A 17,978-nucleotide genomic window follows, 5' to 3' on the forward strand; every position below is an offset into this window, starting at 1 on the left:
GGCTGCCTGCCGCGGGCTCTACGGACCATGGCTTGAAGGAGCTGGCACGCTTTAAGAAAAAGCTTCATGTTTTTGCAAATTATTTCGTGGTACACTCACACCCATGACTGGACTCTGTCCACAGTGGTCTCTCACAAGCCTCCCCTCCCCTTGGGTGGCTGTCCACACCAGTCCATCCTGCTCAGTCCCTTGGGCCCACATTCCCTCTGGCTATGTGTGCTTCCTCCCTGACCAACCCCCTCTGGCCCCTCAAACAATCACCAAGACAGTTTATTACCAAACCCAGTATTTATTGAGAACAAAGGAAACCAGCTGGCATAGAGGCCCAATTTCAATTCATCAAACTTCAGCTGAGGATGGGGAACAGGGAGCAGCCAGCCCTGAAGTCACCCTCCCAGGGAAGAACCAGCTCTGGGAGAGAGGGGCTGTCAGACCTCCAGGGCCCGGCTGGGGGTCTCTGGCCGAGGAATGTGTGAAGGGGTAAGGGACAGAAGAAGGCAGCACCCCCAGGTGTGGGCTGTGAGCAGCAAGTGGCAGAGGGGGCTGCTGAGCTGGTGGCCATCCAGGGGTGGGGGACGTGTGTGGTCCGCGTTCAGGGATTGACTGGGGGCAGGGAGCCGAGCTCAGGCAACAGCTCGGGGTGGGGGTCCAGGCGGGCCAGGCGGCTCTGTTCCAGGGCAATGGCCTCGGCTGAGTGCTTGCACTTCTCAGAGCCACACTGACAGGTGAAGTATTTGCTTTTGATGTCCCAGAAGCGGTCACCATAGTCAAACCTGTCAGAGGAGCAGAAGGAGGCTATGGGATCCAAAGCCAGCTGCCCAGGCCTACCCCAAAGCACCCACCCCCATCTTCTCTGGACGGACTCCAAGCCATTTGCTGTTTCACGGACCTGCAGCACTGGCACTGCCTGTGACTCATTAGACATGCAGAAGAATCTTGGGCCCCATCCCAAATCTACTGAATCAGAATCTGGGAGGCTCAGGACTCCATCTACACGGATATCAGAGAGGCTCTGCTCTACTCCATGCCTGGAAACCAGGCACTCTCCAGTCTTCAGCTTCTGGTCCCAAGCTTACCGCATCTCCCACACCCCTGGCACACACCAGAGACACCTCACCCCAGCTCCTCCCCAGTCCGGATGTCTCGGGAACTGAAGAAGGCAATGCGTGGAAACCGGAGGTCCTGGTGCAGCATGAAGACACGGACGGGGATGATGTTGGGGTCACACAGGTGGTTGATGAAGCGGCTGATGTTGCCATAGTAACGGGCATCAATGCAGTACACCTCTCCGTCCTGAGGGAAAGGTATCACCCTTCACATCTACTACTACCCTGCTTGCCTGGCCAACTTCCCCACCCATGGACCATCCAGTCCCTCCTCCCCAGCTTTCCATCAGCTGGCTGGGAGCAAGGTACAGAGGGGTCTCCTGCTTACCTTGTTGTCTAGGTCGAAGAGATAAGAATCATCCTCTCTTACATCAGCCTCAGCATCGGAGATCAGCTCCCCAACATACCTGTTGGGCAGGAAGTGGTGGTTCTGAAGGTGAACAGGGGTTATCGGGAGCTCGCTCCAGGCCCTGTCTCTCCTCAGAACCCCATGGAACCCTCTTTCACAATTTGTCAGCTGCCCCGTCTGTCTATGAATCCCACAGACCTAGATGGCTGAGGTAGGCAGCCAAGGCAGAGTGGACATGGAGGACAGCAGACATCTTGGGAGTGGGGGAGGAGGTGGGTGGCTCCCCTCTGGAATGAGAATGAAAAGGAGGAACAGAGAACACAACAGAGGGAACAACACTGGGCATACTCTTGCCAGCTGGGGTCTCCACTGGACAGCTGGAACAATGGGCAGGACCAGCAAATGTGGGGGAAGTTGGGGCCGGTGGGCTGGGGACGAGCTGGAGATGCAGTGGTGGGGAAGGTAAAGGGAAGGGCCTGAGCTGCACCAGAGGAAGAATCAGCGAGTAGGGAGACACCAAGCCCCTGTGGTTACAGGGATCAGTATCTATAGGCAGGTGGTTTGGGCGGGGAAATCCACGCAGGTTTAGTCACTAGGAGGTTTCTGGACTAGGAATCACACAGCAGGTGGTGGTGATGCCAGGCAGTAGGACAGGAGAGGTTGGGGCTGCAGGAAGGGACAGAGCCACAGGGGCTGTGAGGAACTCTAGGAAGGAGCTGGACACAAGGACACCCACATTTAGAAAGTGGAGGAAGAGAAGTTGGTGAAAAGGGAGGATGGATGGGTCAGAGGTAGGACAGCATCATGGGAGCCACAGCAAGGGAGAGTAGCAGACGCTGGGAGAAGGAGGATCAAGATACGGGGTGACGGGCGGGTTGTCGAGAGGTGGTATCAGCAGAAGGGCAAGGGCAAAGGCAGATTCCGGCAGGGATGAGCAGTGAGTGGATGGTGGGGAAACTGAGGCTCAGGAGGAAGGGGCCATTTGAACAAAGTTGAGAGATGACCCAATAAGGAGAAAATGGATGGTCCTGTAAAGAGGCAAGTGGGGCCAAAGGAGGCCTAGATTAAGTCTGCAGGCCATGGAGTAGGAGCCAGGGGGCAGGAGGGTTACAGATGCTGCGAAAAGAAAGAATTGCTGGAGAGAAGTGAGGCCCTGGTGACTTGGACAGAAAGGTAACTTTATCACCTCCATTTTGCAGATGAGCAAAACGAGGCTCCAGGAGGTTAAGAACTTGGCCCAGGATACCCAGTGACAGAGGCTCAATCCATGTCTGTCTGTCTCCCAGCTTGGAAAGGCAGGGGAGGGAAGATGTGGTAGTGGTGACAGAAGGTTCTGAGGTCTGAGCAGGCTGGGAGCAGGTACAATCTGGCCAGAGACGGGCAGTGGGAAGGGGTGGGACCCATTAGGGAGAAAAGCAGATGGAGGCTTGGTAGTCAGCTACGGCTGTGCACCCTTCCACCCCTACTCACTCGCAGATGAAGGTTCCCTGGGGGATGGTCTGCAGGGCTCGGACCCCCCAGCCCATCTTGGCTGTTCGGTAGAGCTGCAGTCGCACTCTGGGGGCAGGAAAGGGGGTGACATTAGGTGGAGGAACCCAGAAACCCCCACCGGAGGGGACACAGGGGTGAGGTGGGGGTGAGGGTGGGCTGCAGGGGTGGGCCTCACTTGATACCACTCTGCACCACCCGGTTCTTGCAGTTTCTCCAGCAGGAACACGCCTGGTTACACTCGAAAATCAGTGGGGGCTCGATCTTGTTAAATTCCTGGAGCAGCCGTCCATCCTGGGGTCGAAGGAGGGAAGGACAAGTGGTTTCTGTGTGGCGCCCACCTCGGCTGCTAAGCACCCCCAGGACTCCAGAGAAAAACCCACCATGGATCCCAATGCCACAAACAGGGAGAACGGGCCAAGGGAGGCCACATGCTGGGTGCAGAGAACAGGAACCACGCCACCATGCCCTTGATTTGCATGTAGTTGGGCACAGGCTCACCTCTATCCTGGCACGCCCCTGGAAGCCCAGGGTGAGGGCACATACCTTGTCATACCAGCAGCGAATGCTGAGCTGGCCACATAGGCAGTTGGAACTGGAACAGTCGTCCACACACGTGCAGTGCTGGGGCAGGAGGCAGGGGATCAGCTTGGCCCTCAGAAGTGGCCTTGTCCCCTCAGCAACCAGCGCTCTCTGCCCCCCAACTGCTGTCCTTTCCCTGAGGTGGTTATATTAGTATGGCGGGTGGTGATGTTCCCGGGGCGAGGGACAATCAAGGTATTGCTGATTGGGGTGTCCCCAGGGCTACCAAGAGCCCATATGATACCTTCACGTGTCCCAGAAAAAGGACCCCTTTCCCAGATGCATGCAAGCCCATGCCAGAGGTCCCTTTCAGCCCCATTCCACTGGCCAGGTGCCTTGTCAGCCCACAGCTTGTGTGTCCCTCCAGGAGGTCCCGGGCCCCTGCTCACTTGCAGGTGGGTGATGTTGCGGTCGATGTTCATGGTGGACGTCTCACAGTTCTCTGAGATGTACTTGTAATCCTCCGGGCAGGGCTCCCCATCCACGCCGTTGACGCAGGGAATAGGCACGTTCTCATAGCCCCGAGCCACATCCCTGATGGAAGGGAGATGGGGCTGGGGGTGCTACAGGATGGGGTCAGGGGGTCCACTAGGTACAAGGAGAGGCCTAGGAGGTTCCTGGGGCTGTGGGAGGGAAGGGCATGATTCTGGGGGTTCATTGGGGCATGGGAGGTAAGGTCGTCAAATAAACTGCAGGACACCCAATGAAAATTGGATTTTGGATAAGTAAGACGTAATTTTTTACTATGGATACATTCCAAATACTGTGTAGGACGCTCTTAACGCTAAAAAAGTACGTGCTGCTCGACTGAAATTCCAATTTAACTCTATTTCTGTTTACTGTATCTGGTATCCTAGCTGGGGGTTGGTTCTGGTGATTCAGTGGAGCCTGGGGAGGGTCTGAGGGATGTTCTGGAGGTTCAGCAGGGCTGGGGGAGAAGGCAGAAGGCTGTCCTGGGTGCAGAGGGCCCAGGCTCACCGGCAGATGATCTTCTCAGTGCGGATGGCCCGATTCCCCACTCCAAGACGAAGCTTGCGGTTGAGCTGCAGCGCAAACCACACGTCGGAGCGCTCAGGAGTCAGGTCCCATGCTGTGTCCCCCTCCTTGTTCCGCAGCTCAGGGTTCGCCCCGCGTGACAGGAACAGCCTGGGAGGGGACAGGAAGCCTGTGGGGTCTGGGGCTGCGTGAAGGCACTGGGGCGTCAGGGCGTGGGGTGGGCTGGGGCTCACAGCACACAGTCGTGGTAGCTCTCCCGCGCTGCGATGTGCAGGGGCGTGTCACCGTGGTAGTTGACAGCATGGAGGTCACAGCGTGCATTGAGGAGGACCTCAGCGATGGCAGCACTGCCAGTGAAGGAGGCCCAGTGCAGGCAGATGTTTTCCTCCTGTGGACGTGGGAGGGTAAGGGTGGGTCCAAACAGTGAGCCCTTGAACCCAGCCTCGTCCTTGCTCAGAGGGCCAGGACAGTCCCCACCTCCACTACCCCCAACCAACTCTCACGTTGTCTGTGAGGGTGACATCGGCGCCCCGTGTCAGCAGCATGCGGATCACCTCAATGTGCTTGTGCTCCGCAGCCCAGATAATGGGCGTCCATCCCCCACTGTCCTGTGGGTGGGGAGAGAGGGAGGAGGGTGAGGGGTCCCCCTTCCCCTACCCTGGGCACGCCCAGCAGCTGGCCCTGCTTCCCAAAGGAGCATGTGGTCAAGAGCACAGGCTCTGGGGCTAGACTCTGAGTGTGAGTCTCAGCTCCATCACTCACATGCTTTGAGACTCCAGGTAAGTCTCTGGAGTCTCAGGTTCCCGATCTGTAAAATGGGACTAATAGTGTCTATTGCTCAGAGTTGTGGAATAATTTTTCTCATTCTAAAAGACACATACTTTCTAGGTCTTTCCATTCAAAAGTCCTAGAACACAGTGACCCAACAGCAATAACTGCTGCTAAGGACACAGACTGCAGTCTCTAAAAAAGTCTCTTTGTACTAAAAGATGCACTTAAAAGCGGTTGGGTCCTAACAAAAACCACAGAAGCCTAGTTCAAGGGGCTCCTCCTGGACAAAGAATGGAACAATTCAAAGATCAATAGGCTAAACACACCCAACATATGACAAAGTGAGAGGTGATAAAGAGTATCATTGCACACTTCCAGAGATTAAGGCAGCAACTCATTATTCTGAAAACTGACAGAAAAAGCAAAAAGGAGAAAGGTAAAGAAAAAAACACAAATGAGGAGGGAGAAAAGAGGGACACGCTAGAGCAAGGCAAGATCATGGAAAGGGTCGGAGGTCAGCTGAAGTCGAAAGGGGGCCCAAAGCCCGAAGCTGAGCCAAGGACCCAGACGAAGTGGGCTGGGCTGGGCAGGCAGCCAGGCCGCTGACCTGGGCGTTGACGTCCACCTGTCCTGTGCTGAGCAGCAGGCTGACCATCTCCAAGTTCCCAATTTTGGCTGCATGGTGGAGGCAGGTGGAGCCATCCTCCTCCTGAGGAAGACGTGGGCAGATGAGTCCCCCGCTGGCATCTCAAACCCATCTCAAACCTAGGCCCCGGCTGGCCCGGTCACCACACCTTGCTGTAGACACAGCCGCCACGCTGCACCATGTAGCGTGCTACCTCCAGGTGGTTGTTCACCACAGCCTCCATCAGCGGGGTGCGCTGCTGCTTGTCCACTGCATTGATGTTGGCTCCTGCCTGCAAGGAGGGGGCATGGGGGCTGGCACCTCAGAAGGGCTGGGGAAAGGAGGGCGTCTGGGGGCCTGGTCAATGAGGCAGAGGGCTGGGCCCAGGCTGACCTGCAGCAGCACGTGGCAGATCTCCACGGAGCCCTTCTGGGCGGCCGCGTGCAGGGGCGTGCGCTTGCTCTGCTGATCGCTCTGGAAGTTGGGGTCCAGGTTGTCCACTGTGGGGAGAGCCCGCCACACCGGAAGAGGGAGGGACAAGTGGTGAGCGAGCTAGGGGGCAGGTGGGACCTCCTCCAGGAAAGCTTCTTAGGGCCCTAACCCATGTCAGGGGCCCCTCCTGAGCAATGTCATGAACTCCTCTGAACATCACTGGGAAGGCACAACTGATGGGTTAGCTGTGTGTCTGTCTCCCCTACCACACTAACACTAAGTATTTCAGGGCAAGGACAATGGCCTCTGTTGCTGCGCTCCTGGCCCTGAGCCCAGTGTCTGGTACATAATCAGTGTTCACTCAAGGTCTGCAGAACAAACGAGTAAGTGGAATACTCACACAACATCAGGATCACCTTCTGCAGCTCCCCTTGCTTCACCGACAGGTACAACTGCCGGGGGTGGAAGCGGAGTTTCTTCCTCCTGTCATGGCAAGGGAGAGGTGTAGGCTCCTCAGAAGGAGCATCAACCTCAAAACCTGCAGATCCACCTTTCAGCCCCAGCCCTGGCCGCCCAGCCCGAGAGCAACCCCTCATTCACCTCTCCGATTCCTGGATGACCAGGGCCTTCTCCAGGGCCTCTCGGCCTGGCCCAGGTGGCAGCCCCACGGCTGAGAGGCAGCCCCCATTGGGAAGAGTCAGGGAGGGCCCTGAGCTGTCGATGGTGTCAGCCAGAGGGTCACAGGGTGGCCGCCGGGGCTCCCCATGCCCTCGCATCCGGGCGCTGTGGGAGAAGGTGCTGATGTCTACAAGCAACGGGGCCAGGGCAGGGAACAGACAGTCGGGAAGGGGGAGGCCAGTACCTGGGCTGGGAAGTGTCTGCTCTCCCGGGGGCATCCTGAGCCAGGGGTGGGGGGGCAGGGGCTGCGGTGCCAGCTGGTGGGGTCACCCCATCCCCCCGGGGGATGGTCACCTCCTGGGCCTCAGATGCATCCTCCCCACAGTGAGGACAGAAGACCATGCCGTTCAGCTGGGACACACAGGCCTTGTGGAAGCGGTGGGCCACACGGAAGTCGGGGTGGCACTCCAGGAAGGTGCCCTGGGAAATAATGTGGTCAGGATCTAGAAGACCCCTCCCCTGTGGGGCACGCTGCCTGTCTGCCCTACTGGTCACTCACCGCCGTACAGAAGTAGCCACAGCCTGGGCAGCAGTGGTGTTTGACCATGCGGGCACGGTGGGTCTCACAGAGCACCATTAGTGCCACGCGGCTTGACGGCCTCATGGTCTCCCGCTTGAGGATTGCAGCATTGCAGCCTGACAGCTGTGGCAGCGTGAATGGGTAGGAAGAGGGTGAGGCTAGGGCCTGGGGCTGGATCCCCCCCGACCCACTGGCACCTCTCTTCCCAGCTCACAGGGCCCACCTCTCCATCCACACTCTCTGTGGCCATGCACTTGTGCCCAGCTCTCTCGCTGATGCGGTCAATCTTGGGTGCCTCCATGCGGCAGCTGCAGAGGGGCAGCTCCTCAAACCCCCGCTCTGTCTCCAGTGAAGACGTGTCATTGGATACCCCTTGGGCGGAGGGAAAAGGGAGCTGAGGGAGGCCATACCCATCACCCACAGGGACCACTGGTAGGGCCTCGCACCCCCGCCCTGCCTTTCCCTCCAAGCTCTAGAACTCCCAAAGCCTGGCCATGGACAGACACCTCAGCTCCGGTGGGGTCCCCCTCCTCCCCGTTCCCTCCAGCCCAGAGGGTGCCCCCTAGTGGCTCGCCATCCCAGCAATTGGCAATTACCAGCGTGGTTGGGGGAGAGGGTCCCCTCGCTGGGCAGCTCCAGGGACCCCAGAGGGACCTCCATGTACTCACTGGGGCCTGAGGAGCCCACACCATTCACTCCTGACACAGAGACAGAGAGAGTGAGAGTGCGAGCTCACAGGTGCCTGGACGCGTGGGTACATGCGGGTGTACGTGCATGAGCACATGCATGAGCGTGTGTTCGTGCACGCTCTCTGGGGGCTGGCAGGGGGGCTGCAGGAGGGGACCCAAGAGCAGAGGAGCCTCCTCACCTCGTGGCTCCTTGGCCCGTGGAGGCTCGCGCTTCCGCCGTTTCCGGGATGGCTTCACCCATGGGCTGTCCTTCCGCCACTTCTTCTTGGCTTTGCGCCGGCCACTGGAACCACTCTGGGATGGAGGAAGAATTAGAGAGCCTAGCCCCCAGCCCACTACCCCTGCTCTGGGGACTCAGACCTCCAGCCCCTCAGCCCCCACTCCTCAGGATGCCAGTCTCCAGCTCTTACCCTGTCAGACTGATTGCCAGACTCCTCATCTTCCTCTTCTTCTTCCTCTTCTTCTTCTTCCTCCTCTTCCTCTTCTTCCTCCTCCTCCTCTTCCTCCTCTTCCTCACTTAGTTGTTCAGCCAGAGCTTCAACCTCAGACTGGGAGAGAAGCAAGGCAGGGCTGGGGAAACAGCAACCCTCAGTCCACAGCCCTCTCTTGGGAAACAAGCAGGGCAGGACACACCCAACCCCCAAAACTCAATGAAGCAGGATAAATAAAGAACTATTACTACTGGGGTGCCCGGGTGGGTCAGTCAGTTAAGCGTCCAACTTTGGCTTAGGTCATGATCTCACAGTTCTTGAGTTTGAGCCCTGCGTCGGGCCCTGTGCTGACGGCTCAGAGCCTGGAGCCTGCTTCGGATTCTGTGTCTCCCTCTCTCTCTGCCCCTCCCCGGCTCGTACTCTGTCTCTCTCTCAAAAATAAACATTAAAAAAAAATTTTTTTTAAAGAACTATTACTACTGTCCCAGGATGGCTCCCTGGAGGACGTGAATGGACAGGAGAGGAAACAAAGGGTGTGGGATGTTAGACAGCTGTGAAAAGGAAGGCACCTCACTCACAATGATGAGTGTGAATCTTGATGACATATTAAGCAAAAAAAAAAAAAAAGTTCCAGAAAACAAGCACAAGTTTTATGCTTTTTATGAAGTTCATATGTAGATAGGACTACCAGTGGTTGCTAAAAATACCAGATGAAAAGCTAATGAAGAACTTTGTAATAAGGAGAAGGTTGACGTCACAGAAATCTACTATCAATCTTAAATACCACTAACAAAAAGACAAGACGTCCACGCCCGCTTATGCGATGCAAGAGGAAGCATGCATACCAGCTATCAAATCTTCTCACCATTAAAAACAAAAACAAAAAAACACCCAAAGCTGATTATGCTTCTAGATCTAGTTTATAAAAAATATTGAGGGGGCACCTGAATGACTTAGTCGGTTAAGCATCCTACTTTGGCTCAAGATCTCACAGTTCGTGAGTTCAAGCCCTGCATTGGGCTATCTGCTGTCAGTGCAGAGCCTGCTCTGGAACCTCTGTCTCCCTCTCTCTAAAATAAATAAACATTAAAAAAAAAGAAAAAAGAACATGTCAGTCGCCACCCAGTCAACTAATTTTAAACGTGAGAAATTCTGTAGGACAACCAACCTGGCTTCTTCAACAAATAAACGGCAAAAAAAAACCCCTTCTTTTTCAAAGACAGGTAAACCTACCTTTAAATCAAGAGAGGCCTAAGGCAAATGTCAATCAAACCAATGTATGGAGCTCATTTGAATCTGGACAAACAAAAACCCACCTATGAAACAACTGAGAACACATGAACACTCAGAGCAAGGTGATAGCTACATTTTCTAGGTTGTGAAAACAGTTAAGCAGTGATACTAAAAAACAGGAAGAGGGCGCCTGGGTGGCTCAGTCAGTTAAGTATCTGACTTCAGCTCAGGCCAGGGTCTTGCAGTTCATGAGTCTGAGCTCTGCAACGGGCTCTGTGCTGACAGCTCAAAGCCTGGACCCTGCTTCTCTCTCTGCCCCTTCCCGGCTCACGCTCTGTTTCTTTCTTTCTCTCAAAAATAAATAAAAACACTAAAAAATAAAAATAAAAAACAGGAAGAAGCCTGATGTTTAGAGATACATACGAAGACATTTCCAGATAAAACGATGTGATGGCTACTTTAAAGCAGTCAGGGACGTGGGTGTGCTGGGGGAGGAAGAGAGGAGTCAAGAGTGGCTGTGTACTGAAAATTGCTGGAGCCAGGTGAGGCTTCATGAGGGCTCACCCTTTGCTCTTTTGTATGTTATTTGTAGTTTTCCGTGAAAAAATGTTAAAAAAAAAAAAAAAAGCACAACAGGTAAGACAGCATTATACTGCACAGGCAAACTTGTAGGAGATAAAACCAAACCAAGAGCAAAAGAATAAACAAGCAAGCAAACAACAAAATGGAATGCTAAACCCCAAGTCCAGGATGGTGGTTGCCACCATGGAGAGGAGCAAGGGGAGGGACTGGGGTGGAGCATGCACTGGAAGTTACGGACCGTATGGGCCCCTGAATTAGGGGGTGTTCACAAGGTAAAAAGGAAAGAGACAAGGCAGGGAATGAAAGACTGGCGATTGAGCCTTGAACAAGGTACGTGCTGGCAGGGAGGTAGGCTAGCTCCTTCTCACCTTGCTGTCAGAGTCCACACGCTCATCCACAGAGTAGGAGTCGTAGTAGAGGCTGAAGTCGTCCCCCACCACTGTCTCCCACTCCTCTAGGGACCCTGGGTCCCCTTTCTCCATGGTCACTTCTCCTGAACCCCGGGCAGAACCCAACTCCTCCGACTAGGAAAAGATCAGAAAAATGGAAGCTGCTGGTACTTCCCCCCCAGCCCATTTCCCTTGAGGGCAGGATGAGGCCCCCTAGGTGGAGAGGCCTTGTTTTCTGCCTCTCCAGGCTCACCAGGCCACCACCGGAGTTCAGCTTCCTCCTTTTAGCCACATCTAGAAGGAGAGAGAGAAAGGAGTAAGGCCTGTCCTTAACCCTCAGGACCCTGAGGTCTCATCCAGCAGCAGGTTGGGTGGGAGGTGGGACTGACCTGAGGTCATCTTCCCCAAGGAGTGCACGTCATCACTCATGCGGAAATGCTGCACTTCAGGGGGCCGCTTCTCAGGGACTGGGGGCTGGGGGCCGAGAGGGAGCACACTTAGGGTCGGGAGTATCTCTGGTTGGGCCCGGGGGCCTGGATTAGCCTGCAGCCCTGGGTGAGGTGGAGGGTAGGTGAGCCACACCCTCAAAAATGCCATTTGAAGCTCCAGTGAACCAGAATGTGGCAATCACAAGAACTGCTGTATCCCCAGAAGTAGTATGTTAAGCACATCCCACACCTAACACTTATCTCTTCAAGATTGCAGAAGCAGGCCCTTTTTTACCCATTTTACAGATGAGAAAACAAAGGTTCATGCTTTGCCCAAAGCTACCTAAACCATACCCAAAACAAAATCATACCAAGAGCCCTAAAAATATTGTCATAAAGCTTCTGAAATTCTGGGGCTTTGGTCCTTTCCCTCACCTCCTACCCCTTAGGGATTCATAGTAAAACCCTTAGAACCTTTAAAAAAGGGAGCAGGGACAGTGTCAAAGGGAGGAAAAAGTTCCCTTGGGGCTTGCTTTGAGGTAGAAAGAAAGAGTGGTCTGAAGTTTCTTTAGTCATTATCATAAGAATAATTATAAAAGTAGCTACACAATTAACTCTCTAACCTTTGTATTATCTACTTCCCTCTCCCCAAGAATGTAAACTCCAGGAAGACAGAAATTTGTCTGTGTGTTCAGATTAACCCCCAGCCCAGAATTTGACACATTGTAGCCCCTAGGTAAATATGTGAAACTGGGAATAGATTAGAAAAGGTCTGAATAAAGTGTAAAAAAAAAAAAAAAAAAAAAAGTGTAAAGAAAGTCCACAAGGGGTTTACTGTGGATTACTCCTGTCTCCCCACTCCAAACCCTCTCCCTCAATCCTCACCTGCCCATTTCCTGGTTTGGACATAGTTTTTCTGGCTCGGTGGACCTTGGGCTGCCCCTCTGGGCTGGGTGTGGCCGGAGGGGGTTCAGGCCCTGCTGCTGCTGCCCCCTGGGCGCCCGGCATACTCAGCAGCCTCATAGCTAAACTCTGGACCGATGGGGGTGATTTTCCAGCCCCTGTCATTGACATCTTGGCCCGGCTGGGACAGGCACCCCCCTTGCTGGGGGAAGAGGGGAATGACTTTGTGGCATGGCCTGGAAAACAGACAGGCAAGCAAAGGCAAGATAAGAGGAAAAGTAGTCAGAGGATACCCCACTTCACCCCCCACCCCAAGACTCCCCAGCCTCTCACCCAGCAGGATGCGGCCCCCATGGAGGTCCCCATCTCCCTCGAGATTCTCAGGTTCATCCCCAATGAGTGGTGTGGCTCCTACAGGGGTGTCAGCCCCCTCATCACCCACGGTGACCGTGACAGAGGCTGGGGATGAGGGGCCAGCAGGCTCCAGGGAGTCGGGACTGGCCTTGGGTAGGGTCTCCTCACTACGAGGGGTGTCCCCCAAAGAGCCATGAACTGTAAGGGAAAAGAAAAAGTTTGGGGCTAAGCTCTCAGGGAATCCTGTGTTGGGGGAGGTGAAGGTCCAACTGGGCCCGTTTTTCTGCTGTACTCACCTCTTTCAGTGGCTCCTCTAGGCTCCTTCTCCAGCACCAGCGCCCCCATCTCAGCAGGGGCCTCCCCCTGGCAGGGGACACAAGGTAGAGGAGGGCTGGTCAGCCCTGTAGGAAGTTGGGGAGCCCAGGACGCCTGGGCTCTGGGAAGAGAGAGTAGGCTCCGGGGCCTACCTCTTCCTCTATGGGGCCCCCCCCTTCCGCGGCCTCGGCTGCCCGGGGGGGCCGCACGACCCCTCCCCCGGGCCCGCATCAACCCCCTCCCTCTCGGTAGACCCCGCATCTCTGGGGCCGAGAAGAGAGGAGGGGGAGGGGGCGGGGCCTCCGCGCCCCGGCCCCGCCCCCTCCTCCCGGCTGCACGCGCCGCTCCCCCTTTGTCCCCCAGGCCGCGGGGACCCCGGGCACCAACCCCTCCAGCGCCCGCTGCCCCCCAGCCCGGTGGACGGCCCCTCGTGCCCCTCGCGCGTGCTCCTGGGGCCCCGGCGCCCGCCGCCCACTCGGGGGCAGCCGGCGGCTGCACGCGCGCCTCCGTGCCCACTCCCCCCACCTCCCACCCCCTGGTCCCCTCATCCGCCCCCGGTGCTGGCCCTCCGGATTGCTGTAGGTCCCGTCCGGGCCCCCCGGCCCCGTTGCACCCCCGGAGCATTGCACGGGCGCGCGCTTCCCCCGGGCGCGCGCGCGGGCATGCACCCGCCTCTCCCCCTCCCCTTCCGCACCTCGGCGGCCGCCGCCGCTGCAGCTCCCGCCGCCGCCGCCATCGCCGCTTGCGCGGGGGGCTGAGCCGGCGCGCGGCCGCCCCGGGTCACGTGGGCGGGGGAGGGAGGACTAGGAGGAGCCTTAAAGGAGCCACTACGCGCCTTCTGGCCATTTTCCCCCGAGAGCAGCCTCGGAAATGGCAGTGGCTGTCCTAAGCTGGGACTGCAGGGGAGAATTCCTGCCATTCCTGGTGTCAGCTCAGCGGGGAGCCGAAGGTGAGGCACGCCTGGGTCCAGGTGTGGCTTCTCCATCCCCCGCCTGGTTTTAGGTAACGAAAGGAATGTCTGACCCTCCCAGCTTTCGGCTGCGGCTGTCTTTCCAATCTGGCCCGCGTATGCTTCTCCCGCCTCTGGGTGCTTTCTAGTTTGTGGGTCACCAGATAGAAGGGTCGGGCTCAGTTTTGGCCTTGCTTCCCTAACGAGCAAGGAGGGGGCAATGGGGACGCGCGGACACCTTTACTTTCAACTGCTTCATGTCTCCTGGAGCAGCGTCCACTTTTGAAAACCTGGGGCTAAACGTCTGTTCTGTTTATGCCATACATGTTACTCCACCATGTGCACTAGCGATCTGGGTAAGACCCTAGAGGCCCGAGAGTCATTACTGCCTGGTGATACTACTGAGTAACTTTTTTCTTTTTTTGCCAAACACCTTATATACATAGGCACTGCGTGGGTCACAGCCCAACTAACAGTATGAATGATGTTACACCAATATATAACCTTGGTAGCATTATTTAGGGTACCATCCCTTTACGTATTACATTCTGGTCAAAGTCTGGAAAAAAAACCTGTGTGATTTCACACGCAGTATTTGATAGAAGCAGGTGGTTGGGGTATTGGGCACCTGAGGCCAATTCAAGGCCTTCTGGGAACTGTAGTTCTCTTTGCTTAAGAACTATTCCAGAGCTTTGTGGGAATTGTAGTCTTCCCCATACCCTAATCTGAACTGTTTTTTGTTTTGTTTATTTAGCTTTCCCGAGGACATGAACCCTTCCTCAGATCATAAATGTCCAAACATTGGCTCCTGCTTAAAGTTTTGGTGGACACAATGATCACACATATAGCTCTTCCATAGTGCAGATACGAAACTCTTCCAATAGAGGGGGAGATAGTGTGTTATCACCACTGCTAATTATGAAACATAAATGTGAGCTATCTGCCAGGTGCTGAGGTTGTAGAATTTGGAGGGTACCCAGCCAGAGAAGCCCACTTGCACAATCCCCTTCTCTTCTCAAGTCTCCTTCACGCATGAGGCCTACAGGAGTTGTGCGGAGTGTAGAGCAAATGGCATGAGAGAGAAGCTGTCTAGGGTGGGATAGTCATACACATGCAGTTGCCAGACAGAGTATAAAGAAAAAATAAAGTGGTTTTTTTTTTATTATTTTTTATTTTGTGGAAAACAAAAGCAGAAAAACTAAAACCCCAAACTCCAGAAAAAATCCTAAAAAATACGTTTTGTTTTCTTAAAAAATACTGTATAAGTCTCTACTCCTCTCCCTCCCTCCCCAAACAGACCTCCATGTATCCTTTCATCTAAGTGCCCTACCCCCCACCCCCACCACTGTTCATCCTTCTTGCTATTGTCCCCCACTTCATATCTACCCAGGACCCTTATCCCCATGTTCTCTTACCTGGCACCTGACATGGTTCTCCCTAGTTTTGGTGAGTCTTTACCCATAATCCCATTCCCCCAGCATGCAAGAACTGTCTCCCTACTTCCTTTTCTGGAATTCAATAATCCTTTCCCCCTACCACTCCCTCTCCCAAGGATCTATTCTATGCAGGAGCACATAAACTGCCTCCTGCCAAATTCCCTCCCAATTCCCACCCCCCCACCCCCCATCTCAAGATATATCAGAACCTCTCCCTGGGCAGCCTTAACCAGGAATAAAGCATTTTTGTCTTTTTTTTTTTTTTTTTCCTCATTCCATAAGACCCTTTCCCTCCCTCCACATATCCATGCACGTCTAAGAGAAGAAAATCTTTCTCTGGGAGCCCATATTCTCTTGGTCTTCTCAAAGAACCCTCTCCCTCTCCATTCTTTTTTTTCTGAAAAGGCAGGGGTCCTCTCTCCAAGAAATCTTCAGCCCCTCCCTCAGGATATATCCGCTCAGGTTCCCCACGTACCTGCCTATTCCCGACCCTCCCACCCCCCTACCTATTCTGCTGGGCCAGGGAGCTCCCTTCAGCCCAGGGACCCCTGCCTCCTGGCCCCCGAGCCTGCCCCACTAGCGGATGAGGACGTTGATCTCTGCCACACTGGCCTCCAACACGTTCTCTGCCGTTGTCTTGCCATGCTGCTCCTTGAGGTGCCGCCTAATGGCAGGCTTGTGAGCGAAGCGCACGTCGCAGTAGGAGCAGCGATAGGGCCTCGCTCCAGAGTGTAGGTTGAGGTGGTCGTGCAGCGTGGACTTCTGTGTGAAGCACTTGCCGCAGATGCCACACGAGTGCGACTTGACGCCGCGGTGCACGTTCATGTGGCGGTTGAGGTTGCTGCTGTGGTTGAACTGCTTGCCGCAGCGTGGGCACATGAAGATGAAGTGCTGCGCCCGCATGTGGAAGACCAGCTTCTCCACGCCCTGGAACACTTCCGGGCACTTGGTGCACTTGATGTTCTTTAGGGGGTTTCCACTGGAAAAGCCCCCGGGCAGGGGTCCCCGGCTGCTCCCTGCCCCCAGGCTGCCCCCCGCCCCCCGGGCAGCCATGGCCACCGCTGCTGCCTCCACCAGGCCCGAGGTGGCCCCCACGCTGGCTCTGCCTCCAGGGATCAACAGCAAACCCTCCCCTTCTGCGTCCTCGGACAGGCTATAGCAGGCTTTCACTACACCCTGTGGCGGGGCCACAGTGCTGGGGGGCACGCTGCTCTGGGCCAGCTCCCCAAGGTGGCTGCCCACCGAGCCTCCGATGCTCAGGCCTCCTCCCAAACCTCCGGGAGGTTTGAGCCGGTGTGCCACCTCCAGGGCCGACTCCACTTTGACGATGCAGATGTCAGACACGTCCTCGTCCTCGTCCTCATCTTCTTCCTCGGCCTTCAGCTCCAGATCCTCATCCAGAGGGAACTCCAGTTTCACAGGCCGTAGGAGTGGAGGGGGCAAAGGGGGTGGGGGTGGGGGCTTGGGGGCTGGCTTTGGGGTCCTAGCAGGAGGGAGCAGGGATTTGGTGGCACTGACACTGCTCACAAGGCTGGCATCGCTGACCCCATCCTCTTTGAGGCCTATTTTGGGCTCAATGAACTGGCTGAGGGCGTTCCTGCATTTCTCCACCACGTGCTCCATCTGCAGGTAAGAGGCAGCCGTCAGGTAGTTGACGATGTCCCTGACGGCGAATTCCAGAGCGCCCGTGTAGCAGGACAGGAGCAGGTCGGCCACGATGCGTGCACTGTGCATCAGTGAGACCTGCAGCTCAGAACTGGGGTTCAGTAGGAACTGGTCCCGCAGGAAAGGCGAGCAGGCGGCCAGGATGACCTTGTGGCCACGAAACTTGAGGCTGTCGGCCACAATGGTCACGTCGCAAAACCGCTCCTCTGCGCGGAGCTGGTTCATGTTCCGCAGGGTAGCGGCCTCGTGGCCCGGCAGCTGGAAGCGCAGGACTTCCACCCCAGAGGCCATTGTGGCGGGGGTGGGCAACCCTGGTTGGGAAGGAAACCGGTCAGAGACAAAGGTCTCTGGTTCGCCTAAGCCAAGGCTCCAGGCCCCTCGCTCCCATTCTTGCCCAGCATCCCAGCTTCAGATCTCCCAGTCTTCAGGCCCCTTCCTCAGTTTCCCCAGGCCCTGGGGAAGCGCTCTCCCTCCGAGAGAACGGAGGCGTGGTTCCCGGGGGCGGGGCAGCGGCGTCCACACACCCCCCCCCCCCCCCACGCCGGACCGCCCGCGAGAATGGGGCGAGCCCGCGCGCCCAAGGGTAAGGCTGGAGAAACCTGGAGCAGAGGCCTGGGGCTCTGGGCTCCGGGGTGGCCCGGGCTGCAGCCTTTTCTCACCCCGCCCCCTTTCCCCGCTGCTTCGTTCCTCCGCCCCCCCTTTGCACGTTTGCACGCGCCTTTCACGTCCTCCCCCCGCCGCCTGCACGCTTCGTGCACGCCCCCCCCACGTTCAGAGCTCCGTGGCACGCCCCCCCAGCCCCACGACCCTGAGTGCACGCGCCTCTCACCTGGCCCGGTTCCGCGCGCTGTTTTTTCCCCCCCTATCTCCCCCACCCCCCCAGGGTCGGCAGCGCCCCCAAACACGGGCAGAGCCTGGGCAGCGCGCAGGCGCGAGGGTGCACGAGGCGCGCGCGCGGGGCCAGCTCCGCGTGGGCGTTAGGAGGGAGGGGCGGGGGCGGCTCGTGCAGTGTGTTCCAGGCCCCGCGCGCCTCGGCGTCGGCGAGAACTCGGGGAGG

At 56.5% G+C, this 17,978-nt stretch overlaps 2 protein-coding genes across 10 annotated transcripts; both read right to left on the reverse strand.

Annotated features, from left to right (window-relative positions):
- Positions 1-269: 269 nt before the first annotated feature.
- On the reverse strand, positions 270-13,643 carry EHMT2 (euchromatic histone lysine methyltransferase 2). 9 transcript variants are annotated; one of them, XM_043571851.1, is made up of 28 exons: positions 13,566-13,630; positions 12,853-12,919; positions 12,536-12,754; positions 12,185-12,438; positions 11,261-11,345; positions 11,125-11,165; positions 10,851-11,006; positions 8,647-8,784; positions 8,416-8,530; positions 8,144-8,245; positions 7,771-7,919; positions 7,527-7,670; positions 7,212-7,447; positions 6,950-7,132; positions 6,750-6,832; positions 6,311-6,417; positions 6,087-6,209; positions 5,900-6,001; positions 5,025-5,129; positions 4,755-4,909; positions 4,504-4,671; positions 3,915-4,059; positions 3,490-3,567; positions 3,122-3,237; positions 2,926-3,012; positions 1,435-1,513; positions 1,118-1,293; positions 270-773 (listed from the first exon to the last, which is right to left on the reverse strand). In XM_043571851.1, exons 1-28 carry the CDS (start codon positions 13,605-13,607, stop codon positions 593-595), a joined length of 3,636 nt encoding a protein of 1,211 aa, XP_043427786.1. In that variant the 5' UTR covers positions 13,608-13,630; the 3' UTR covers positions 270-592. The 9 variants fall into 9 exon arrangements, 8 of the variants coding, with proteins under 8 accessions (XP_043427786.1, XP_043427792.1, XP_043427788.1 ...); XM_043571857.1 differs by lacking the exon at positions 10,851-11,006 and having other exon boundaries at positions 13,566-13,643; XM_043571853.1 differs by lacking the exon at positions 8,144-8,245 and having other exon boundaries at positions 13,566-13,629.
- Positions 13,644-15,616: 1,973 nt separating this feature from the next.
- On the reverse strand, positions 15,617-17,961 carry ZBTB12 (zinc finger and BTB domain containing 12). The gene is made up of 2 exons (XM_043571861.1): positions 17,751-17,961; positions 15,617-17,232 (listed from the first exon to the last, which is right to left on the reverse strand). Exon 2 carries the CDS (start codon positions 17,210-17,212, stop codon positions 15,833-15,835), a length of 1,380 nt encoding a protein of 459 aa, XP_043427796.1. The 5' UTR covers positions 17,213-17,232; positions 17,751-17,961; the 3' UTR covers positions 15,617-15,832.
- Positions 17,962-17,978: the final 17 nt, after the last annotated feature.

The sequence above is a fragment of the Prionailurus bengalensis genome, assembly GCF_016509475.1.
Source record: "Prionailurus bengalensis isolate Pbe53 chromosome B2 unlocalized genomic scaffold, Fcat_Pben_1.1_paternal_pri B2_random_Un_scaffold_46, whole genome shotgun sequence".
Taxonomy (NCBI): Eukaryota; Metazoa; Chordata; class Mammalia; order Carnivora; family Felidae; genus Prionailurus; species Prionailurus bengalensis.

Excerpts from the sequence above, each read along its gene's own strand:
- ZBTB12 (XM_043571861.1), bottom strand. The coding sequence starts at position 17,212 with ATGGCCTCTGGGGTGGAAGTCCTGCGCTTCCAGCTGCCGGGCCACGAG.
- EHMT2 (XM_043571849.1), bottom strand. The coding sequence starts at position 13,132 with ATGCGGGGTCTACCGAGAGGGAGGGGGTTGATGCGGGCCCGGGGGAGG. Across the intron at positions 4,672-4,754 it reads AGCTACCACGACTGTGTGCT|GCTGTTCCTGTCACGCGGGG; the intron begins GTGAGCCCCAGC and ends GTCCCCTCCCAG. Across the intron at positions 1,514-2,925 it reads CAGGGAACCTTCATCTGCGA|GTATGTTGGGGAGCTGATCT; the intron begins GTGAGTAGGGGT and ends CCTGCCCAACAG.